This window comes from Balearica regulorum, chromosome 4, assembly GCF_011004875.1.
Source record: "Balearica regulorum gibbericeps isolate bBalReg1 chromosome 4, bBalReg1.pri, whole genome shotgun sequence".
Classification (NCBI taxonomy): domain Eukaryota; kingdom Metazoa; phylum Chordata; class Aves; order Gruiformes; family Gruidae; genus Balearica; species Balearica regulorum.
Genome location: NC_046187.1, coordinates 72,094,782 through 72,121,444, shown reverse-complemented (window position 1 = coordinate 72,121,444; position 26,663 = coordinate 72,094,782). Strand labels below are relative to the sequence as shown.

The following is a 26,663-nucleotide window of genomic DNA, read 5'->3' as shown; positions in this document are numbered from 1 at the left end:
AGTGTATCAAAAACCACTGCTCCAGAATCAAAGTGCAGCTGTCAACCTCTCTGTGATTCTAATACCCTGCTGTGTAAATCCTGAAGCTACTTGCTGTTGGAAAAATACAGTCAGATAAATAAACAATAATACTTTTTTGACAGTTTATTTGTGCAAAGGAGAAAAAACCTGGGACTAAAACCCCAAACTGAAAGTGCTGATTTATAGCATGAAATAGGAAGTTAGCTCCTTCCTCGTTGCTTCAGTCATAAGTTCTTGGCTTGAACTATATAAAAAGTTTTCATCTACTTTCCCCACCCCCAACCCCCCCCCAGGAAGGGAAAAAAAAATCCATACTGTGCCAAAAGGAAATAGAACAGGAGATATTACTAATCTTGTGACATCCCTTTGAAGTTGTAGAAGATGGCTTTACTGATTTTGGGAAAGTTAACTGGGTTAAACTGGATTTGGGCCCCTCGCTACAAGACATTGAGGTGCTGGACCATGTCCAAAGAAGAGGAACAAAGCTGGCAAAGGGTCTAGAGAACAGGTCTTATGAGGAGCAGCTGAGGGAACTGGGGTTGTTCAGCCTGGAGAAAAGGAGGCTGAGGGGAGACCTTCTCACTCTCTACAACTACCTGAAAGGAGGCTGTAGCCAGGTGAGCGTTGGGTCTCTTCTCCTGAGTAAAGAAGCGGTAGGACAAGAGGAAATGGCCTCAAGTTGCTCCAGGGGAGGTTTAGATTGGATATGAGGAAAAAAATTCTTCACCAAAAGGGTTATCAAGCATTGGAACAGGCTGCCCAGGGAAGTGGTTGAGTCACCATCCATGGAGGTATTTAGGTGCTTAGGGACATGGTTTAGTGGTGGACTTGGCAGTGCTAGGTTAATGGTTGGACTTGATGATCTTCAAGGTCTTTTCTAAGACCTAAATAATTTTATGATTCTAACTGAAAATATATTTGTTTTCAGAAGTGGGAATGGATTTCAAACAGAAATCTTACGAATTTTTATGTGACATGAGTCTCTCTCCTGTGCTTACTTAGTATCCAGCCTATTTTAACAAGAAAACTGGTTTGGCAAGCAAAAAAAGTTGATGATAATCACACATTACTTGCATTGCTACAGTCACACTGAATTTCAATAAAAGTTTTCTTCAAATAAAGTGCTTTTCTAAGAAACATACACAGAAAAACCTTTAACGAGACTTATCTTAAAGATAGTTTTGTCATTAGAGTTTAACGTAAAGCCTAAGTGTTTCAGCTCATCCTATCCTAGTTTTAGTCCTGCTCCCATTACAAATCTCATTTGAAACAAACAAAAAACCAGAACAAATACAACCTTCTAAGCCAGTCTGAAACAACTAGGCCTAACTATTAAAGCAGATTGACTGCCAGCATTTAAATCTTTCTCATGTCTGAGTTACCTATTAGCCAAAACAAGATCAGATCTAGGCAGTGTTTGAAAATGGAAGAGGTTTCGGGGTTCTGTTTGTTTTTGTAAAGAACCACAACCATTAGTTCCTTCTCTGTAGTTTGTTCTTTAGACTGAACTTGGAAGGTTATCGTGAAAGGGGACTTAATTTTCCTAACAGTTTTCCAAGAAAATATTACAATTTTCTTCAATGCAAAACAACTGTCACTGAACCTATCAAATAGGTAATTACAGTGAATACCTGAAGAGTGAACCTAGTTAAGACTAGCACCTGTAAATAGCTGTGATGTTCTGTGTCTCACTGCAACGTTTCTTCACAGATATAGTATAAAAAAAAAGGTGTTAGAAGTATTTATTTGCTCTATTTGAAGACCAGATGTTTTCCAAAGTCATGCTGGGCAGTAATCAGTAATTAGACATACAATAAAATAAGTGGAAGAGAGTTAAGGATTTCACTGTCCACTTAAATCACCATTATGAAAACACTGAGGAATTCTAGTTAGCCAGCCTTGATCATTAAGAATTTCAGAGTTGTGCTCAATTCAAAACTGACTGAAGAGATGAATGGAGGTACAAGTTAAACAATGGACTTCTACTTGAAAGTCGATTCCACTACTCCACTCAATACATGAATTAGAATGTCCTAATGCTAGAGACTAATTAAAATGTTACTGCTTAAATTGCAAGTATACCACTATGACAGCTGCCTGCAATTATTCAATATTGAAAAAGATAAAAGTTTTCTGCTGCACAATTTTTGTGTGTGTAGTTCAACTAAAACCTGGTCACACACACCTAAGAATTCTCATTATTCATCCAAATATTCTCTATTATTAAAATAAACAGAAGTATACAGCATACAAAAGCATTATTTTTATTTTCCTTATGAAAACCTGTGGATTTCTCCAATAACCAGGCTCATTTTTTCAGACAGATCTGATGATGTTGTCTCCTCTAGAAGAATGCATCCAAAGAATGCAATTAAAATCTGTTCAAAAGCCATAGGACTGGGGTGTTTTATATGGCAGTAAACCCAAAGTCTCCTGTGTAGAGAATCCTAATTAATTCTTCCCTTTTTTCCTTTTCATTGCTTTCCATTCACCTTCCTGTGTAGCAAGGCTACCAAGAAGCTCCTTCACTTTCCTTTTTCTGGCTGTATCTCTGTAAAACAAACAATCAACATATAAAATATTTAAGAAAGATTGTATTAAGCAAAATAAGTAAGTATATTCAGACAATAATTATTAATTTATAAAAAGCCTCCTAGCTCTTAAATTTCACCAACACACACTTTAAATAAAAACATTCTGCATATTCTTAAAATAGAGAAACTGCAAAGTTGAAAACACTGTAAATTACCTCTATTGAAAATGTTTTTTTTTCCCCAAATTGTCCAAATTTATTTAAGTTTAGTATGGTTGATCACTATTGTCAGTCTTGGCACGCAGCAAAGAAACAAACACACAGCAGAACCATCCCCAAACTGGTGCTGAAACAAAGGCTATATTACCTCTCCATGATTTCAGAAAGTTGCAGTCTAGCCAGAAACTGGTTATCTTTCCGAATCTCACGAATGGCTCCTTTAAGTTCACGTTTATGCTTCTGAATCAACTGCTTTCTTTCTTGCTCCTTCTTGCTACCTCCCTGCTTTCTTCCAAACTCCAAACTGAAATGAGAATGCATGTGTGAGCACAGAACACCTCAACAAACTCAACTTTTTCATGCTTATAAGGAGTGAGTTTTTGTATGAATATTAACTCCGTATTTTAATTCCTGCATATCATGATTAACTTGTGAAATAAGAAGCTTCCCAATGAACATACCGGAAAAACACTCACCAGACCTTCTAACTGCATGTCATCATCATGCAAATGACAAGCATTTGCACTTCAATCCCCCGTACGTACCTGCATTTTGAACAGACTGAAAAAGCTAGAGTAGAAGAATGAAAGATGTCTGGAGAAAGATGGAATCTCCCAATATATTTTAAGTTTTTGCAGACCTTCTCCACAGAATAATTCTACAAAAAGGTCTGATCAGTTACTTGGGGATAAATGTGTACAGCAGAAGAAAGCTGTCCTCTTCAATTACTGGAATAAATAAGGCAGACAATTTATGCTGCTGTAGATAACCAACATGGCTAAATAAGCCAGCAGCAAATGAGGCAGACTTCCTGAGTCAGAATAATCTTCTATTATCTACAAAACTGAACTAGTGTTATTAAAATTTAATTCCAAAACAGAATACAAAAATGTGCATGGTCATTGCAAGCTCTGTAAAAAAAGGGGGGAGGAAACCCATGTTTTTTGTCATTGCTACTATTGGAAGGTAGAAAACTGCTTGGTTGGGGGAAAGAGTGGAATGGGGCAAGTATACTTAAAGGAATGCTTAATCTGACTGATTATTTGTTATGATCTGTGATGCAGAGTACAGGAATAGTCTGCCTCTTTTTTTTGCACTAGTGAAGCACCCTCAGTACTCTCACCATCCATCCTTACCTTCATATAGTTCATATACATACAAACTACTCAGTGTTGTTGATCAGACTTGAGTGCTTGACAAGAGCATTCTGTAACGTACCTGACTAGATAATAACAACAACCTCTTTTCATCTTGAAATTTATTAATTTACAATTGATTATATGGGCAAGAGTTGATTTCCAGTGCTACTTTTTCCACAAGATGATCTTTGCACTATTTCTTTGAATTCCTTTTTCTTTTCCTCCCTACCACCCAAGTAGCTGGTCCCTTGTGATTTGTGCACAAAATCTAGCACAAAAAGTTATCTGTTTTATGTCCCGTTTTCCAAATCCTTTTAGCTTGCTGAAAATCAACGTTTAAACGCACTTTTCCTTTGCATCAAGTGTTGCTTTACTTACACTTTCACAATTTTAGGTGTATACTGTTTCAATGGCACTGGCTTCTTTTTCTCACATATCAGTGGGGCATAGTGTTTTACTTTGTTCTCTAGCTCTTTCAGAGCACTATGATACCATTCCTGAAAATGCAAATCAAATCACAATTTTAAAAGCGTATCAAAAGACACCATAATTCACAAACTACTGTAACTTGAGTCAACAGTAATGTTCTCCCCATATGTTGTTTTTCAGGGTAAAATCACTGCTATTCGTTACGAGATTGTTAATACTGAATTGCTGTAAGCCTTCCAGGCTGGATAATTTTTAGACACTTTTGGAAGTCTATTAAGATGGTATTGTGGACCATAAGAAAGGTCTGCAGGTAGTTTCACCTAAACAGAGGAAGAAAACTGGCTTTAGTCTTGCTAACTCAGAGACTGCCTTCCAGGGTCATTTTAAGAATGATTGTTCACGTTGTTTTATTTTGATGGTAAAAAATATAGGCCATTTTGCATCATTTACATTACAAAATCTTGTTCTCTAAGGATATTTCACGATGCCTCTTTGAGAAAATGACAATTCAGTTACATTCAGAAGAAAGAGATTAAAAATTTGAACCTCGTTGCTAGAAAAATAAACAACTGCCCTGTTTTAGGTAAGGCAGCTAACTAGGCATATTTATGTTAGTTTTACTTAGACAGTTATAAATACTACCTCATCACTTTGGTACACATATTTAGTTGTACCAAGTTCTTACAGATTCATTACAGAAGTACAAGAGCAACTGGATGACTGGACTACTATTCTTACAGATTAAGTCAATCATGGAATGTGACATTATTACAAGCTAAGTGCTATTCTATTCATTAGAGAGACAAGGTAAGATACACAGTAAAAAAAAAAAATTTCTTTTCTGAACATTTTCCACTCTGATTTTTCCACAGAAACATCACTGAGTTTTGAAGATCAAAAGGCAAACGCCCGACTCTTGGAAAAAAAAAAATCTCACTGATGCTTATACATGTTTTTTGTTTAAACACAGATGAAGATCACAGAATTTATTAATAAAACAATCATAAATTATTTCATTCTTGAGGAACACATACCTGCATTTGTTCAGGATGTTCATTCACTGGCATGTGTTGCGTAAGAAGTATTCTGACAGGATGCATTATTTCATGGAACGATGGTAAAGACTCATACAGAGCTGCACATTTTTTTAATAAGGGTCAAAACACAGGGCTAGACATGATAACCTGTTAATGCACAAAATAATTTAACAATTTTACTGGCAAAAACTGTAGTGGATTTTCAAACAAAATGAATCAAATTAATTACATTTGGGAGCAGCAGCAGTGTCTACTCTTAAAACTGCCTGACAGAACCAGTTACAACGCTGTTTCTAGTTGTTAATTCAGACGAAAAATTTTACTCTCCTACTATAAACACATACCCAAGAAATCCATTAGCAGCAAATATTTATGTCAGTGCACAGACCACAAGCCAGTATTGTGGTTTTGCCACTTCTGTAAGGTAGGTAGTTTTTTATACTGGTTCTGAAGTTCTAAAACTTTTTTTAAACAGTATTAGTTATTTTGGGTTTCTTTTTGAACAAAATGCTTACTCATTCCTGAAATAAGTTATACCATAACACATGCACAAGGTGAAAAATGAGGCTGAACATGGTGAATGAACATGTTTAATTGTGGTCCTTCCTAACTTCAGTGCTTTATTACTTAAGTGACACTTTCTAACATAGTGTTTGTATGTAAATAGTTATTTGCTTCTGAAGAGGTTGACAGTTCATAGTCAGCACCTTCTCTGTCTCTACACCCTCCTCTTCAGTTCACAGCTGTTCCAAAAGAATGGAAGGGCTGAGCACTCCAACAAGTGCTCTGCATAACATTCTGGCAAAAGATTAGCAATTTCATATGCTACAGAGCAGTACCATAAAAATAAAGCAGAACAACTCACTACTCAGTTTTACTCCTAAAGAGCACTGTCACTGAGATTTCCCAAAAGATGGTCTGTTTGAGATTTCTTCTGTTCATATTCCCTACGTACCTGATATGATTCATTTCAGTTCTGCTGGCTTCCTTTAATCTAGTCACAATACTCAATGGCAGATGTTGCTTCTGCCAACTTTCCAGATCCTTCTTATCACACACCAAAAGCAGTTCTAAATTTTTTCCCACTGGCGCAAATGGATGCACTACAGTATAGCCTAAAACCCAAGAACAATAATCATTAAACAAGATCAATTCTAAGCATTCTTTCTGAAAGCATAAAAACTAAGAACTCTTTATATTTTTAATCATGCTGCTTTAAAAATACTTTATCAGCATTTCATTTTTCTAAAATAACGGAAAACACTAGAGCATGGGTACAATCACAGGTAAGTGCTTTAGCCACGCCACCCAATTTACAGAATCCAAAGGCAGGGACTGGGAGAATGAAGTACTGCCCACTGTAGGAGAAGATCAGGTTCGAGACCATCTATGGAACCTGAAGGTGCACAAGTCCATGGAACCTGGTGAGATGCATCTGCAGGTCCTGAGGGGACTGGCAGATGAAGTTGCTAAGCCACTCCATTACATCTGAAAACTTGTGGCAGACTGGTAAAATTCCTAGTGACTAGAAAAGGAGAAAAATAACTCCATTTTTAAAAAGGGAAAAAGGACGACCTGGGGAACTACAGGCTGGTCAGTCTCACCCCTTAGCCCAGCAAGATCATGGAGCAGATCCTCCTGGAAACTATGCTCAGGCACATGGAAAATAAGGAGGTGATTGGTGACAGCCAACATGGTTTGTGTGGCGCAGTCAACAGGCTGGAGGGAAGGGATGCCATCCAGAGGGACCTTGACAGGCTGGAGAGGCGGGCCTGTGCAAACCGCATGAAACTCAACAAGGCCAAGCGCAAGGTCCTGCACAGGGGTCAAGGCAATCCCAAACATGGATACAGGCTGGGCAATGAGTGGCTTGAGAGCAGCCCTGAGAAGCACTTGGGGGTACTGGTGGATGAAAAACTGAGTATGACCCAGCAATGTGCACTCGCAGCCCAAAAAGCCAATCACCTGACTTAAAAGATGTGTGACCAGCAGGTCAAGGGAGGTGATTCTGCCCCTCTACTCCACCCTTGTGAAACCCCACCTGGAGGACTGTGTTCAGCTCTGGGGTCCCCAGTACAAGAAAGACATGGGCCTCCGCAAGCAGGTGCAAAGGAGGGCCACAAAGATTATGGGGCTGGAAAGGGGCTGAAACACCTTCCATAAAAGGACAGGTTGGGAAAGCTGGGGCTGTTTAGCATAGAGAAGGCTCCCAGGACAACTTATAGCAGCCTTCCAGTACCTAAAGGGGCCTACAGGAAAGATGGGGAGGGACTGTTTACAAGGGCATGGAGTGACAGGACAAGGGGTAATGGCTTTAAGATGAAAGAGGAGAGATTTAGGCATTAGGAGGAAATTCTTCACTGTAAGAGTGGTGAGGCACTGTGACAGGATGCCAAGAGAAGCTGTGGATGCCCTGTCCCTGGAGGTGTTCAAGGCCAGGCTAGATGGGGCTTTGGGCAACCTGGTCTAGTGGAGGGTGTCCCTGCTCATGGCAGGGGTGTTGGAACTGGATGATCTTGAAGGTCCCTTCCAACCCAAACCATTCTAGGATTCTATGTATGGGGAGAGAGAAGACACATAGGTATGTCTGCCCTGTGGGGAACAGGATGCACAGTTAAACGACCAGTGAAGATGGAGTACTGGATACGCTTAAGAGGAAAGGGCAGGAATGGGACTTTCCCATGGAGTTACAAGTAAAAGGCTTTGACCAGAGTGGTCAAGCAGCGAGGTGAGCTGGAGCAGGGAGAGCCCACCGTTGCAGTAAATCACCAAGCCTCTCCCACGACCTCTCAGCAGGGGCCCTCAGATACATACCGTAAAGTCCTCTCCTACTCCAGCTAGTTTCAAAATAAGAATAGCATGGAATGCAGAATACATACTGGGGCAGGGCATAAAGAAAATGCTTAAGAATTACTGTGCTTCTGATCATAATCTGATCTGTGAAATGGTACTAATAGAACAACATGAGAGAAGCATCTGAGGAATTTCATGGCTAAGGGAGAAAATCTGCAACTTCTGCACTAGACTTGTTTTCTTTTTTGTTTTCCTTACATCCTGCAAGCTTGCAATGGAACTTATTTCAAAACTTTTTCAAACTGTAAGTTAAGATTATTTACTTGCTCTAGAATCTGTACATGGCTCTTTACAGATAGGCCAGAAGACAGCATGTTTAAATAATAATTCATAAGGTTTCAGACCCAAAGTTGTGAGAGACTGTGACACACACAGACATATGCAAGATTAGGAACTAAGATATGCAAGTTTTATTATCTACTTTACTTGTGGAAAGATAGCAGATCCCATTAACAATTCCATTAGCTAAGGCTATCACCAATGACAATTCCTTCCTACTCCTTCCACCTCCAGTTTTTTTTCTTTAAGGTAATAATTGTTTTTAAGTCTTAGGCAGGCTGTATTTCAGTCTTTTGTGAAGTTGTATTCCATATAATTTCATGTGAGAAATTCATGAATCAAGCTCATAAAATTACAACAATAAGAGTTCTAGTTGCCAATTCTACTTACTGTCAAAACTGAACCCCAAGAAGTATTTTGGTGTGACAGTGTATCAACATTCCAGAGAACTGGATGTGTGCTCATTTTGAAATATTCTGTGTTGACAGCCTAACCATCACATTTATCAGCAGTACTTCCACAACAAATATTTAAAAATATGAGTGGATACTTTAATAACTTCAAAACATCAATACTGACTGAAAAATTCTCAAAGAGAACACTGTGCCTCTAACATATCTTGTATTGAGCTTTTCCTCACTGCTAACAAAACCCAACACCATGCAAATTTAACCAGTGCAAAATCATTAACAGAAATACAAAGGAAATTACAAAAAAAAAAGAGGTTGACACTTGATCATCAATTACCACTAAATGTTTTAAAATAATTTCTTATCTGATTTTACAGAATCCTATATTTTAACTGTACCAAAAACCTTTATAGATCAAACATTCCTAAGCGATTACACAAAGGAGAAAATACAAAGGAGAAAACACTAAGTCCTACATAACCCACCCACTCTGTAACCTCTTCCCACCTCCTTCTAAGAGTTGAGCTGTCTGTGATTCTGAGAATCCAGGGCTTAGCTCTGATGCAGCCCAGCTGTGTAACCTTGGCTCACACTTCAGAGGAAACTGCTAAGCTGTGAGAAGCAGCTGGGAGAAAGTCTGTAGGGTACAGCCACACAAGATAATAAAGGTGAAACTGTAGTGCTAACCTTGTTGAGAGAGGGATCATTAGTAGCTCAAGAAGTCAAAAAAAAAAAAAAAATGCCAGCATGGAACAGCATAAAAATCCTAAGCGGTGGGGGGGGAGGGCAGGGAAGGGAGGCAGGGGGAGCTGCAAGTACTTCAGTACTACTGAAGATGTACTGGAATACTGCAGCAACAGAAGCTCAACCCTCCTCACCAGACAGATGATTATCTACAGAACAGAGACTCTTCAGGTATCTTATCAAGAGCGACAAGAGTATTAATATGTAGCCTGTAATTCATTAAATCCCAGCTGTCTTGTGAGTTTTCCAACAAACAATTCATTTTTTCACTTGATAATATCCTGCCTGCAGTCTCTTCACACATGCTAAGTGACACTCAGAGTGGGCCAGAGAGAGATACTAACACATGAATTAGTTATCAGTGAACCTTAAGTCACTGAACTTGTCAACAAAAAAGCTCCATGTGTAGAATAACTTTAAAGCTAGAAATTAATCCAAAAGAAGTTGAAGAAAGAGGAAGACTGACAAATACCAACTGTTTGCTAGTATATCGATCAAATTGAAAAGACAGTTTTGTTCTCCCCATTGTCTATGTAAGTTGCTAAGTTTACAGTTACATTACGGCACAGACTGATCCTGCTTGTGGGGATAGCTGCTGTCTGTTACACTATAACAAATCCATGTCAAATAAATAACAGGCAAAAATACCAACTTTGTGATATACTTATCTCATTTATCTCAGTGATACGGCTATTAGCTGAAGAGAAGAGTATCTGCAGCATTAGCTGCTGCCTCGCTGTGAAGATATACGGTACTCATCAGGAATCTGCGTTAGGGACTGAGTTTCAGAGCACAGTCCAATCACGCTATTTAGAACAATATTGCCAAAATACTGCACTGTGGGCAACGTAACTTCGTTTCCTTTAATAAGTTCAGTTCTTTCCTTCCTGCCAACAACACTAGAGGACCTAGTTCGTAACAAGATTCCTAAGAATCAAGATTGTATATGGTTAACTTATCAGATGATTTTGGTCTTGTTCAAAACAAATTCATTGTGAAATATTTTATTGAAATTTAAAAGATAAACACTAATATTAGAATTTATTACTTATTTACTCTAAATTAACTCACCCTGGGCCTGTTTTTTGGGTAGAGATATGTGAAGTACTCCAAGAAGAAAATTGATGAGTTCTGGCACAAATCTTCTGGAGAGAGATACATATTCCAGGAACAAACAGCATATAAATAACCCTTTAATAACATCTTGCAATGTTGTGATGCGACACTAAAAGAAAAAAGCACAAAATATTCATGATTAAAAATCTATACATACCAAATACAGGATCTCCCAAAAAGCAAAAATATTAATTTTTACACATCTAAAATCTGTAAAATTACACCCTTTGGACTTACATGAAAAACATATTGGCCTTCCTTTGCCCTCACTGACGAGTATATGCAGAATTGAGTAAGAAGTCTGTCAGAACTGGTTTAGCCACTAGAAGGTGCTAAACCACAAACAGTCAGAAAATAAAAGGCTCAGAGCAACTTGGATATCTGACAGCAATAGAACTAGCTCAAGACTTTTGAGACATATATCAGAATATTTGGATAGAAAAGTAAGGACATATTTTAACTGCACTACAATGCATTGCATTAGGTATATTTTCCAGGAAAACAAATACTGCCAATTTTTAAGTATCTGTCTTAAGTAGGAATAAATGCAACATATGGAAGAGAAATCACTAATGAATGATTTCAGATGGTATTCGGTCTGTTGTATTAGTCATATGTAATTTGCCATATACGGAATTCTTGTGTGACAGCTTGAAAAAGTGATTAGATATGGGTTTGTGAGTTGGACTGTACTCTGCAAGGGTTTTTTCCTCTTCACTTTTTCTTCCAATTGTTATCTGTAACTATACCAAACACAAAGCTGCCTTTTAGTACATTTCCAATATATACATTAATGCTAACACATATATTTGGAGTCCTGGGAAGAAACAAGGAAATGAAGTTATATACTGAGATATAACATCATAGACATACCTTAGTAAGTAGCTGACTCATGTACATAAAAGCAGGTGTTACAACTGGATGCCAGAAGTCAGAAGTTGGGAACAGGAGAGATGTAATTTTCAAATAAATAAGCTGATAGCACATAAAACAGAGTAAGGCAAAATATAGTAAGACATTATTCCCAGGATCTTGACTTTACACATATGTAACTAGTGAATAACTGCCATGTAATAGTCTAAAAATACTACAACATACATAATTTTGAGAATCTGATATGATACCTCACTTGTTTATTGAGATGATTAAGTTACATGAGAAAAATGGAATATCCATTATAGGTCTAACATTGCATTAATTCAAGGAGGCAGGTGAAAGAACAGCCAAGAAGGACCTATGTCCCCAGCCCCTCTACTCTTTACTCCATAAGAAAATCTGACCCCCTTCACCCTACCACAATCACATACTCTCACAGCCCAAACAAGTGAGCAATAATTAAGTGACCAGGATCCTCAGGCACTAGCACACATCAACAAATAATGGTTGCAGCCAGAACTAAACAGTGATTAGGTACACTTTTACTAAAGGGGACTTGTTAAGAGAGCTACAAGTGACCTCCTGTCAAGGCCATAAGGATATTAAACATCAGTTGCGAGGTAATTCTGAAAATTATCTACTATTTACAGAGTAAGCTAGATGCAAATAAAGTTTTATTGTTTCAACTCTGTTTCTCTCTATGAAGTTTCTGTTGTAAACAAATACTCTCCTGAACTGTTTTGGTTACTAAATACCACAATCCAAATTTCAGGTTAGATTAACTATAGGCACATATAAGGTCTACTAACACAACTGGTCTAAGGAATGTTCATTCATACAAGGGCTTTGAGAACAGGAGAGTGATATAATTCCACCCTAAAAGATAACGATAGCTTGAAACCTGGAAAAGTTCACTGAAGGCAATGAAAGTCAGAAGTGTGATTGGTGTCATAAGGGTGACAGTGGCAAAATAATAGAAGTTAAAAGCTCTCTACAATACATTTCCTGCAAAATCCGAAACATCCTGAAAAACTCCTCAAAAGAACTCAAATATTTTCCAAGCTGTAAGAATCAAGTCTTCTAAGCAAATTCTTCAGTCTATTTTCTTTCAATAGTCTAATTATTCCATTAGGCAGCACTGCTTCATCAAGCTGGGAGACAGAAAGCAAGTAGCTCCCTTTGAATTACTGACTTATGGTTTGTCTTTGGAACTTTTTACTACAATAAACAAATACTCATTTTCTATATGCTCCATTCTTGAATTCCCTAACAGCCATTTACCTAGACAATGAAAAAGGAGTCTGTTCACATTTAGCATGGCCACTGAAATTTTGAAACATTACTAATACAAGAAGGAAAGGTCAATTCTTTGAGTCATTAATTTAGCAATTATCATATATAAAGCCCTAAGAAAAGCTGTATTTTTATACCCATAATATTTCGTTGTTATTTTTGTTAACCTAGGAGATACTGCACTTCTATGGAGCACTTTTTAAAATGTTTGCACTTAATACAATTAAAGAAATAAGGACCTAACTTACATACTGTCACTATTTCCTAGAACTACCCATCTAAGTTTCATCAGGAAAACAAAGAATGTTCTGCTATGAAAACTGGAGTGGTAATTTAAAGATATTTTCCCCTTCATATTAGAGTCACACTTCTATTCTGAAGACTCTGTGTGTGTGTGTGTGTGTGTTTGGGGTTGTTTTTTTGTTTCTCTGGGGTTGTTTTTTTTTGTTTCTCGGGATTTTTTTTTTTTGAGGTTGTTTTTGTTACAACTTATCTCCAGAAAGACAATTTAAAATATTAGGAACCTAAGAAGTCATGGATGCTAATAATTCATTAGATACTTTGAAATATAAAATGAAATGTAATGTAATCTCACATTTACTGGCATTTCTGTACTAATTGAAAGAACAAGAGATTTTCCTAGCAGTATGCATTCATTACCGTGTCTAAACCTGGAAATGTTGCACGGCCTTTGACTTCAATTATTTCTTCCATATCATGTGCAGCGTCTCGAAGGATAAACTTAATACTGTCACTGGCTGCCTCAGGAAACATCTGGCAAAGATTATACAATGGCCTATTAACAAGAAATGTAAGTCATAATCAAGTTACACCATTGATGTTAATATAAAACCTGATTTTTAAGCACCTGTAGGAAGATTTCTTGTGTTCCACCTACATTATAACAATAAAAATTCCTTGAAACAAATTATTCTTTCTTAGAAATAGCCACCTAGTATATAGATTATTGTAATACTTTTAGTTTACAGAGACATGTATTTCATAGTGGGCCTTGTGAGGTAATCCTTGATTTGGTAGTCTCTGAATCTTAAATAAAAAAATAATTAAAAACTTTAAAATACACTCGCAAATCATCTGCTATGGTTAAAACATACCCTTCTGAATCTCCTAACTCTACATTTTACTGCACTGAGGTACACGGGCCCATACTAGGCAGCCCACTACTCTAAATACTCTTATGCAATGTTGAACAACATGTGAGGCAGCAACGTGGTTAGCAAAATTTCTTAAAACAAGAAAAAAACCCCACAGTTAGGTCAGCTCCCGGCCTACGGTTAGTGCCTACAGGGAGATGCAGTCAGGAGTCTGCATTTGTTTCATCAGTTTTTCCCGTATTTTCAGTTAAAAGCATCTGCAGCAATATTAATAAGTCCCAGTTCTAGACGGGATCAAAATGTGTTTATGCTTTTTTTTTTTTACAGAGCCCCAGCATGCGCGATAGCATCAAAGGGTCAGTACTCTTGCTGATGAATGCAACAGAGCAATGAATGCTACAGCTACACGTAACAGATTTTTTAAAACTTATTTACTTTAGCATGAAATAAAAACCATATGCTGAAAACTACATACAAATAACTCACTGAAAGAAAGCTGTCTAGCCTGCAAAGTCAAGATAGGAATCACAGACTAATTTTGGTTGGAAGGGATCTTTGGAGATCATGTGATACATCCCTCTGCTCAAAGCATGGCGAACTTCAAAGCTGGATTGGGCTGCTTATAGGTTTGGGGTTTTTTTTTATATCTTCAAGGGTGGAGATTCCACAGCCTCTCTGGGAAACTTGTTTTAATGTTCAGCACCTTTGCTGTGAAGATTTTTTTTCCTAACATCTAACTGGAGTTTCCCCTGTTGCAGCCTGTGTCCATTGACTCTTGTCCTTTGCTGTGTCCCTCTGAGACAAATTTGGCGTTCTTGTCACTATAAATGCCTGTCAGGTATTTGACGACAACAAGGCCAAATTGGCAACTTCCTGCAAAGTGTTTATTTGGAACATTTGTATAAGCTTACTAAAATTTAATTCCATTTTCATGTAGTTCCCGAGTGGATTCACAGAATGGAAACCCATGGAAAAAACAAAGATTGCAAAGGGAACTACACACTGTTATCACAAAGCTTAAAATCAGCAGTCTAAACTTCAGATACAGAAGTTTGTGTGTATATACAACATTATTTATCAACTACCCAGGAAAAGCATTTTGCGGATCAAAAATTACATTCTGAGGTTTTGAGAATGTCTTGGCATAACTAATAGCTCAAGCAATATATGACACAAAAGTTAAAACACTATAGAGCTGGAGAGTTACCAGTTGCCTACAATCCCTACAGAACTATTTGAAACAAACAACATGCTAAATGCTTTACTCTATGTAGCTTTTCTCTTTAAATCATAAAGGAGCAGAAGTCCATAGGATTTATTACTTACGGGACCAGTTTGTCAATTGTTTTGAGCTCTGGTAAATCCAGACTTGCCAACTCCCCAATATACTCCAAAAGGAAGCCAAACAGTTTCTGCAAGACGCAAAACATGTTACAATTATTAGGTTTTTTCTTCATTTTACATATTCTTAAACAGCACAAAAAAAAGTGATACAGAAGTTAGAAAATGAAGAGTGGTATGTTGATTCTACTGCTATTTACAACATAGAAGCATGTATGTTTTACACTGCTTCCTGAATACCTACTAAAACTTACTCTGGAATTCAAAGTTAATTTTAAACTTAAAACAAAACAAAACTTCCATACTTCCAGCTTTGCTTTGTTTCCCACTGCAAGGCTTGGATGATTGCATTTCTGAATTCTCTCCAGTATAATAAGCTGTTGTTCTATTGTTCTTCCAGCCAATAAAGACTTAAATGTCTCATAGGACTCAGGAGCTAGAAAGTAAAAACAAAAATTGAACAGGCAAAAATCTCAAACTTAACATATTTAATTCAAGTGAACAGCTAGCAAATTTCCAATCTGAAAATATTATTCAGAAAAAAAGATACCATACAGCTTTTAAATAAGCACCTTTTAAACACTAATAACCTATCAGCGTATATGTGACATTACATATATGAGAACGTAAGTCAGAAAAGAATGTAAACTTTTTTCAACAATTAACATTCAATTCATCCTATATTTGCTGCCTAAGCTAGGCACAACTATGTTGACACACACAAAGCAGAACTAAACTTAAGTACACTGTCAACCATAAACTACCATAATACAATTAGCTCTATGTTTAATTCACACCTAACGAGCTTTTGTATGAATGATATTAAGAATATTAAGAATCTTGCCACTAAGAGAAAATAATTATAAAAAAAGCCTGGCATATATTTAGTCTTTTGCATAAGTCCACAAGTCAGAAGACATCCTAACTGGCTAAGTTTTTTGAGTTATTTTAATGTCACTACTTTCTGGTTAAAGCAAACCTGAATGCAATTTAAAAGGCTTTGTGTAGTACGTTATCTCCTTTTGACAGAGAAATGCGAGCACTTAAGGAAGTTGTTTGAAAGGTTGTTTAATATTGCGACAGATACTTTTGCTAGAGAAATCTACACTAGCACAATAGTTAGATGCATTATGTACTTAATATTAATGAATGTTTTGGGTACTACTTGAAATGTGCCTCCTCCTTCCTCCAAGGCACAGACCCAAAAGGAGTCAAACTGAGTGTCTTGACTTAACAACACTGTGATGTTACATCACGGGGATTAAGCCTCAGAATCCTGCCTCTCTAGCATCTTCTCTGATAAAAATAGATCAAACACTAGAGAAAGTAACCTTTTCTCATTTAAGTATAGGTAACAGAATACTATTCTGGCTTCCCTTATGCAAAACATTAGTACTTTGGATTGGATGTGTTGGTGGCCTTCGGAAAGGAGTACAGATCTTTTCATTTTTCTCCCCAGTATTTATCTTTCAATTTTAGGGCTGCTCAGAGGAGAAGAAACAGCCCTGGAATGAAACAGATCTGGTTCTCACTGCTCATAGCATGACTAGGGCTGACCACGAAGAACAGCAGTTACTGGCTACTCTTGGAATAGAGGATGACAACTATGAGGAAAAACTTCATGGATGAACAGGAATATGTAAGATCCTACAAGGGAGAGACAAAGACAGAGACCAGTTATAAAGCCCCTAACAACAGGGATCTCTGGATCAGTCCTTTACTTACCAACAAATGTATAGGGAAGCTCTGATTTGGCAGCTTCCATTTTTGGATCTAGTTCCTCCACATTCTGTAATTCATTTTCATTTGTCTTGTATTTCTTCTGTTCTTTACTCCCTAGAGCTTCTTCTTCACTTTCAATGTCAGATTCAAGATCAGAGTGGCTATCTGCAGCAACATCCTCCTCATCTTCATTAGCAGATTCTTCCTCGCTTTCTTCTTCATTCTCATTATCTTCCTTCCCACCTTCTTCTTCCTCCTCATCTTTTTCCTCCTCTTCATTTTCAATATTAATTTTTCCATCCTGTCAGCAGAGACAATTACCCAGTTAAAACACTGATAAAGTGACAGCACCTCACCAGAATCACCATGCAAAGCTATCATTAAATACACATAAACAGGATCTGAGCCTTGCTACCCTGCCCAAGCAGTGAATGGCAGCAGTGCCAGCCAAGAAGGGATTTTAAGGAGCAAACATGCATACAGATATAAGAATAGTAGGGTATTTCCAAGGGGCTGTAAGAAACTGGAAGAATAGAGGTGATGAGAGGAATAAAAGAATCAACACAAAACACAGAATGTACTAGCAGACAATATGAAAAAATATTCAACATCACCTACAGAAGCATTCTTGGTTGAAAAAGAAATTCCTTCTATGTATTAAAATAGCATATCAGATAAATATTTGTTCCCATCCTGATTTTATTAATCATCAATTTAAATTCACATTCACAATTTGTACTCTCCCCTTCAAGGACAAGAGCAATTCCCTTGCTACTTACATGTAAGAGGATGAGAGGATCAGTATGAGTATGTACACACGTGCACCACAGTTAGGGTGACTCGCTACGTCAGCTTTAAGATTACATTGCTCTGCCACCTTAGTCAAAGCTACTTCATAGGGGAAGGGTTCTTTCAGAAATCTGCTCATCCTCAGGCTGAAATTTGGTGGAAGCTATATCAAATACAGCAGAAATTAAGAACATGACCAGAAGGGCTAAAGCCCTCTCTTCAGCCCAGTAGACTAACAGCATAGAAGGCTACTCTAATAGGAGGAGTACAGTCAGTAGATTGAGAGAAACAACTACTCCCCTCTACTCGACACTTGTAAGACCACATAGAATACACCTGCCCTATGAGGAGAGGCAGACCTGGGCATGTTCACCTTCAACCTAAAAAACACCTTTCCCATACCTACACAGGAGACCATTCAGAAGGCAGAGCAACACTCTGTTCATCGCAGTCCACAGCAGGAAAATGAGAAGCAACAGGCCTAAGTTGAAACAAGGTATGTTCAGACTGGATATGAAGAGAAACTGTTTCAAGGTATAGACACTCTGTGGGACAAGCTGCCCAGAGAGACATGCAGCCTCCATTCTTGGATACTTTCCAAGAACAGACTGGATAAAGCCCTGAGCAAACTGGTGATTTCATAGTTGACCCTGCTTTGAGCACAGGCTAGACCAGAGGTCTCCACAGAAACCACTTCCAAACTGATTTTCCTATCCTTTTTTCAGAACTCTGAAAAGTCTGAAATTCTAAGCCTTACCTTGTAAGACAATAAACATCTGTCATCTTTATCCAGGATAAAGCCATCAGCTAGATCATCAGCTGACACGTGGCTGGGTTTCTTTTTAGTCACCTGTTCATCTATTCCACGCATTCGACGCAGACGATCTGCCTGTGTTTTAGAAGAAATACCACACACAGATGTGAGCCATCTAGATCAATCAGGTAACTACAACAGAATGGAAGATCCCTCAAATACTAAAACTAAGAAAATAAAAGAAAAAAGTTAACTGGGATTACTCAAGTTGATAAGAAAAAACAGCAACTTGAGAAATCAGGGGCAAAAGCTGATGACACCTTACATTTTGAGGTGAGTGCAATCTGGTAAGAGCTCAGACAATGGAATTAGCTTACTTGGAAGGCTTTAAAACTGGTTTACCAGAAGCATTATGTTCTCCCATTTTAAAATTCATCTGTTTTGCTTATGAGACAATGCATCATTACTAGAAGAGGTAAGCCTCTAAAGAGTTTTATGATTCTGCAGTGTTTATCTATGTTTCCCATATGTGTAACAAGTTTGTAGTACACATAATCATATCCTATGATTTAAGATATAATAAATTTGTAAATAGACTCAATGGGCTATATCGGAACCAACCATTTACAGCAGGATTTCTACCTGGGCAACCAGATATAATGTCATCTTCTCTGATGCACGAGAACAGAAAAAAAATCCTTCTTTCTTTTCTGCTATTCGCTACTGAGCTGTTCTGAGGTAACCTGAAGGTACTGAATCCCTATGGTTCTAAATGTGTCCCTCATATACCAGAACAAAAAGGAGAGGGGGGAAAAAAAAACCTCAAAAACCAAACAGAAATATTTACCAAATTATTCAATCTTTCCATAAGACTTGGATCTCCATGTAATAGGAACAGCATGCAACATTTCCCAAGAGAATCCTATTCCTCTACAAAGCAAAGGTATATACATGCTACTACTGAAAGACTTACACTACTAGAACGACTTGCCAGTGTATTAATTCAACTGCTGTGCAACAAGATACTCCCCGTTACCAACTTAGAAATGCCTCTTAATTCTGAAGAATCTAAAACATTTAAAGGCAATTCAAAGTGATACTACATTTTTATTGTAGAAAGATCAACTCATTTCATAAACCTCACTAGTCATGTACTAAGCCTGTTTTTCTGTTGTAATATCGGATTGCAAGCAAAACACAAACAGAAGATTTCCTGAATTCACCCTCTGACAAATTGCAGTTCAGTACAGCCACTTTCAATCTAAGGTCAAGCAATGAATGTAAGCGGTCACTCCCAAAAGAGAGGCCACAAAACAATCTAAAACCATAAATGGTATACCTCCAGCTTCTGGAGTCGCGCCTGCTCCTCTTTTGCCAATTCTTCTTCTGTCTTCATCCTTTCTGAAGGTTTTGCTTTCATCTCGAATCCAAGTTCTCGAACAATCATATCATATTCATCAGGCTAAAGAAATATTTATATAATTGTTTATTATCTTAAGTTTTATTATTCTGGTTTTTGGCCACTCCTCTGCCAGACTAAGAGCTAAGAAATAAGACTGTTAAGACATAAGGAAAAGACTGTTTCCAAAGAAAGCTGCAAGAACATTCAACTCGGTATTAAGACAAGGAATGGAATGAAATGAACACTTGAATAGAAATTCTCCTGGAATTCCCCGCCCTCCCCATTTAAGTTACTATTTGTTTTTCCAGTTGTAACTTAAATGACAACTAGTTTACTTATTAATTGAAAAAAAATAAAATCTTGTTTATTAATAAAATACTGTTTTCTCAAAAAACAGCTAAAATTCATAAATTTATAGTTTACATTTCACTTTATACTGTCAGAAATGAGCTGTCTTTGTTATCTTAGTTACATAGATGCCTATCTTAAAGAAAACAAAAAGTGATGCTGATATTCAGTGAATTTAAGCAGCATACTTGGGAAAACAGTCACTAGCAGAGATTACACTGGATTTGCAAATAGAGTTTTCTTGATACCCTGTTGCAGTCACTAAACCATACAGCTTCTCTACAATTCAGTTCTAGGAATTTTTCTTACACATGGCTAGATAATTTTCTCCAATTCAATGATAATGTTATAGTGTTACTAATTAACACTTTGCATCCTTGATAATTCTTAAACTGGATCCACACACATGAAGCAAGGGAAACTAATCTTCCTTTTCAGCAAATTATGATGGCAAAATTTTTGTCTAAGATACCGTATCATCAACATACTAGAGTATTCAGCATATTACAAAACATCTTAAAAACAAAAATCAATACATCAAAAGATGAACTTTTGATCCAGTATCCTCTGTTCGTTATTTGAGATCGGTTTTACCACAAAATCAGTTCATTAGTTTGATCTTTCAAAAACTTTACTCCTTGGCAGTAGAATACATGGAAATTCACAGAAATTCACAAACGTTCTGCAATATAATACAAAATTTCCACAAGAAAAAAAAATAGTGCAATGCATCACAATACCTAATCTTGGATTTAAGTGTTTATTTCCCTTAGTATAAAACACAAATGATAGAAAAAGCTTTGAGATCATAAGACATTTATTCAAAAGTTAAATATTTTCATTCCCTTTTTGTAGGGACAGTATCCAATTTACAACAAGGAAACATTTGTTGTCACATAAAAGTTGTTTTATCCAAGGAACACTGCAAAGGCATTCAATGTTCTCAATAATTTTAGTTATTTTCTTCAAGAAAATTTGTCATACAAATAAGCTGTAGCCAACAGTGTTGTTCAACACGCTTATCATCAGTTATCAAATCTGAGAGAGGTTGCAATAGGTAATTACAATCAGATAAATCATATTAACCCCTATATTCCTCAAACTAACAAAACCATCCTGAAACTGTAGCATTCCTTCAGTGTGAATAGCAGGCAACATTTTATTTTACAAAGTGATGCACTTTGCCTTATACTTCAGTCACTATGAGTCAAAACCACAAGTTATTAGAACAAAAGAAAGCAGTCTAACCAAAAACTTACCTTGGGTTTTTCTACTTCTTTGTCCTTTCTCTCTGATTTTGGGGTTTTGCGGGCAATAAGGGTTTGGATTTCCTTCCAGTCCCTGTCAAGCTTTTCTGTGAGTTCTAGTGCACTTTCCCTACGACTTTGCCTCTCTTGCTAGAAAAAAAACACAAAAACAAACCACAAAAACAGCAGTTATGTTCAGATGAACATGACACAGCATTTACAGCTTAAAACAAAAATGCTGTCTTTAGCAAATGAACAATTTAAAATATTTAACATTTTCAAGGCGTAAACACTATTTGTGGAAGAAGCAATATAGAGTTATGCTGAATGGCACAAGGGTTGCATACAGAAAACAAGTTAGGAGTTGACAGAAGGGGAGATTTGGGGATACAGAAGAATGGCAGATATTCAACGCATATCCTAAAATGCCTACAAAGTCAGACAGACTTTATTCAAGGAGCTTTGACTCTTCTCCTAGACAGCTATTTCCTTTGTTTTATATGCTACTACTATTTTATTCTGCAAAGACAGAAATGCTCATTTATACTACAGGGCTAAAAACCCACCTTTTCTTGTTTAGATTTAGCTATCATCTCTTCTATGAGTTCCTTCCTAGATTTAGGTTTTTCCTCCTCTTCATCTTGCTGCCCACTTGATGTTTTTTTACGAAGGAGGCCTCCACCCCCTCCAAAGTGAGCAGCAGTTAATTCAGCTAGGGGGAAAAAAAAAAAAAAAAAAAAAGAAGAGTAGATTGTGAATCTTTTTCAAATCCATACATGAGTGCTGGAGTTCTGCTGCTGTGACAGTATCTCCCTATTCTTTGAGAACAGGAGCAATTAAAACTGTTGAATCAATCATGTATTAGTACCATCGCATGGGAATGGCCATACCGAAAGAGATTGATGCTAGACACAAATTTATGCCAACAAACATTTTGTACAAGGTAGGAACATGCTTTTTATATTTTAGCTAGTATTTAGGTGTAGATGTGCAGGAAAGCAACCAGAAAACTCACACTTCATATTCTTCCCAGAGGGCTTGAAATACAGGTACCTATGTATGCTGAAAAGCCCACAGATTAAAGAAGCTTGCCAGGTAGGTAGTGCCAATTTAACATCTGCTAAAATCCAGAGCGCTGTTCTGTGTGTGGTTAAGTAGTAATAAAATCTGGCTTAAACAGCCCAACCAATTACAAAATATTCTTTGTCATTGAAAGAGAGTAATGAACAAATGATGTACATGTACCAACAATAAAACCAACAGTGGGATCTACCTGACATGACTTACCTGACAGTGTTCCTCTTTCTTCTGTGTCACTGTCACTATCAATAATATCATTTAGTTTTTCAATTTCTGCCAAAGATTGGCCATAATGAGTCAACTCCTCATCTTCATTAAGATTATAGATATTCTTCTTTCCGTAATTTTGCTAAGAGTAGTAAAAGAAACCAATTAAATAACAAAAGATTTTTAGTTCCCAAGTAACAAATTAATAAAGCCTGTATTTTTAATGTTAATTGAGGAGATTCTTATTCCAGTGTTCTGCTGGAACAAGAGCACTACGGGACCAATACTTTTGCTCAAATACATTAAATCTTAAATGAGGGAGTATGATGTCTCTCTTACACTAATGTACAAACTGAGTAACTCAGAAAAGCTAAGAAAGCTTAAGTTTTATCTATATATCAGTAATATAAATTCTTAATTTATATTTCAGGCCTAATGAAAAAGACTATGACCTATACAAATTATTAGTAGAATATGGTATTACACTACTAGACTGAGTATGATGAGGCAGAAAGAACAGTATTGCACACACAATTCATATTACAGAATGACAGCAAGTTACAGAGTTCTAGTCAGCAAATGAAAAGGCTGCTGTTCAACAGCTGTAATGGAATCTCAAGGTGTACTTGGTGGTGGTTGCCTTTTCCTAATTCAATTCCCAAATCACAGTAGTCAAAGCAGCCAAAGAAAACCAATCAATTAATGAATCTGCTTAAAACTGGCTGTCTTGCATATCAGTGCTCAAAGAAATTTCTGCTTCAAAAAGTTGTCTTGCAAAACCAGAAAGTTTTCATGAAAAATTTTGGATTCCCACAAAAAATGGCATTTTCATAAAAGTTCCAAGCATATAAAATAAAAAAGAAAGCATTACCCTGCAAACACCTCTGATAAGGGGGACACTCCCAACCTAAAATGTCAAGTGTTTAGTGTTTTTTGTTTGTTTTTTTTTAAATTCCTATACTTTACCTGTCTTTCCAAAGTGAATCGTCTGATCATCTTTTCCTCTGGACTTATTTTGGTATTATATTCACCAAAACGTTTATCTTTAAACACATTTGTTTTTTCCCTTTCCTTATATTCTTTCAGTAATGTATGGGTACGCTAGAAGGGGGAAAAAAAAAAGATATAAAATTAAAAACTAAAGAGAATAACTACTTTCAAGGCCAAGGCAAAAAAGGCTCTATGTTATCCTGGCAACATAATCTAATTTATCAGAATGCAATGAAAGAGAAGGAAAAATTAAAGAGAAGAGAGATGGGAAGATCATACAATATATTCAGAGTCTTTAAGTTCCCTTATAAGCTGCCCGTATGAAGATAAAACATGGTACACTGTATCTCACCTTTATTTTATCACATATAAAACCTCTGCATTGCCACTGAAGAATTCTGATTTGTCTTACAAGAATTAAAGAAAGCAAAAAAGCCCCAGTGTCAGATGAACCTTTTTCGGTCTTGTCATCTAAGACATAAAAAACCCGAAGTGGGTACATACATTTATCTCTGTGTGTTAATGTCGAGCACAGGGAGGTTATGGATCAAAGCATTAAAAAGAAGTTTAGCAGATCTCTATGAGGTCGTATGTGCTGTATTTATGATTAAGGTAAGGAGACAGGTTTACTTTTCAATGGCAGTGATCTAATTCATAACAAGCATCTGATTTACCTTACTATTAAATAAAGCCCAAAGACCTTAAAATGTGATACTAAACATTCATGAAGTTTTCTAAAATCTGGCCAAATAGTAATGAAGAATAAAAGATAATTTATAATTTCATACTGAAGATATTATATAGTTGCTAAAGGAAGAAAATGCTGGTCAAGTTTAAGCTGAAAAAAATCCACGTTTATTTAAAATACATTAACTAAATCTTATGAAAGGTACTGCTGCTATTCATATTACCATGAACTCACAAACTGTTGCATTGAAGGAAAAGGCTGTTTCCTACAACAGGCTTGTGCAGCCTCACTGAGCACTCACAACTTTCAGACACCGCTGTAACTGGCATCAGAACTCAGGTTTCATCTAGTACTGTGCCAGCTGCACCTTGTATTTACTTCTTGCACAGAATATGTAAATTATCATGCAGCTTAAATACTGTGCATAAACTTTAATATCTCTTAACATCATGAATACAGAAAAGCACTTTTATTATTTGATGTCCCCTCTGATCAAAAAAATATTTAATGCATCAGCTCTCACAATGCATACAAAATGATAAACTATCCATTTCCTTTTGCCTCACTATTTTTAAAAAGTTGTTCTCTTTTCCATAAGTGCTTTAAATCCTGTTCAACAGCAGATTGTATGCAACATGTCAGAGAGAATCTAAGGAGCATACTTCCAAATTATGCTTTTTTTCCCAGCTCTAACAGAAGCTACAGAGAGGTTTTAACTTCCTGGTTGTTTTGAAGGGACAGATCATAAAAAATTCCAGTGCTTCACTCAAGGATAGAGTAGGTTGCTGGAATCCCAGATCCATAGCCTAACACAACCTTCTTTATGCGTTACAGATTTTGGTCAGGTAGCTAGTGAAGTCAGTAGAGAAAGAAAAAGAGACAATTTTAAAACAGTGTAAAGGTGAAAGATAACAGATTTACTCTTCTTAAGTTGTGTGGTCATTCTATGAGGACAGATCATTCTTTTGCATCCCTACACACTTCTACAACTCAAGTCTTTAACCAATGCACAAGTGATCTGCGTGTTTTCCAAATCAATGGTAGTTTCTTTGAATCTATACATTTCTCACTGTATTCAGACTTTAGTGCCCTTTCAAGCTTTCACTATTACAGCAATGTTGCACCATTATCAAGAAGCTTAACATCCTGCAGTGGCCAAAACTTACCAAAAACGAACCCTGACAACCACCTGCACTCTGGTCCAGTATTTGCTTGCCAACATTGGCCACTGCATTCTGGACTTGGGTAACTTTAAAAGAATAATTCCCACACATGCAATAAAGGAGATTTGCACTACCAAACCCTGTGGATTGCACTGGAGGGAGACATTTTCAGCAGGCTCTCCATCACCATCTGAGCAACGTGAGGTGACTAGCCACTCCTGTGCAGAACAGAGGCAGTCTCTTATCTCACCTGGGATGGCTCCAGGCTTATAACCTCTCCACCACAGCTACATCTACAGATGCCATCTTTCCTCCAAACTTTTGATGTCCTCTTACCTTCTTGATAGCCTTGGACCGTGACACACCAGGCAGCCCCACATCATTCTTGGTCTTCCTCCCCAAGATGTTAAACTTCTGCCTGTTGACCTTCACCTCAAAGGGGTTGCTCTTGACCATGGCCATAGCTGACTTCACAGAGCCCTTGGCTGTGGAGGACACTGAGGCCTTTCGTTTCCGCTTAGCTGCCTTCCCCATTTTTGGTTTGGCTGCCTGCGTAGATGAGTGTGGAGAGCTCAGTACTCACTCAGCGTGCGGGGGGACCAGGACTGGAGATGCAAACAGGCTAAACAAAATGGCGCCGGGGGGGGGGGGCAAAACCTCCCGAACTACCCCTCGGGCCTCACCACTGCCCTCCGACGCGGTGCCAACTCGCACGAATTCCCCTCCCAAACCCCGTGAGAGCCGGCGGGGGACGCGGAGCACAGCAGAGAAGGGAGCAAAGCAGGGAACAGAGCCCGTAACAACGCTCCCCTTAAACCGGCGTGCCCCTGAGGTACCACATGCGTATCGGCAGCCTCACACCTCTCGC

General features: G+C 37.4%; 1 protein-coding gene across 1 annotated transcript; it reads right to left on the bottom strand.

The window, feature by feature from the left end:
- Window positions 1-2,265: 2,265 nt before the first annotated feature.
- Window positions 2,266-26,663, bottom strand: NOP14 (NOP14 nucleolar protein). The gene is given in 19 exon segments (XM_010312885.2): window positions 2,266-2,572; window positions 2,922-3,077; window positions 4,291-4,409; window positions 5,376-5,498; window positions 5,501-5,525; window positions 6,334-6,493; window positions 10,736-10,889; window positions 11,654-11,755; window positions 13,610-13,745; window positions 15,391-15,476; window positions 15,711-15,841; window positions 17,131-17,428; window positions 18,674-18,805; window positions 20,010-20,132; window positions 21,680-21,817; window positions 22,234-22,379; window positions 22,955-23,096; window positions 23,921-24,055; window positions 26,132-26,663. Coding segments are annotated over 19 exon segments (2,604 nt in total). The 5' UTR covers window positions 26,330-26,663; the 3' UTR covers window positions 2,266-2,472.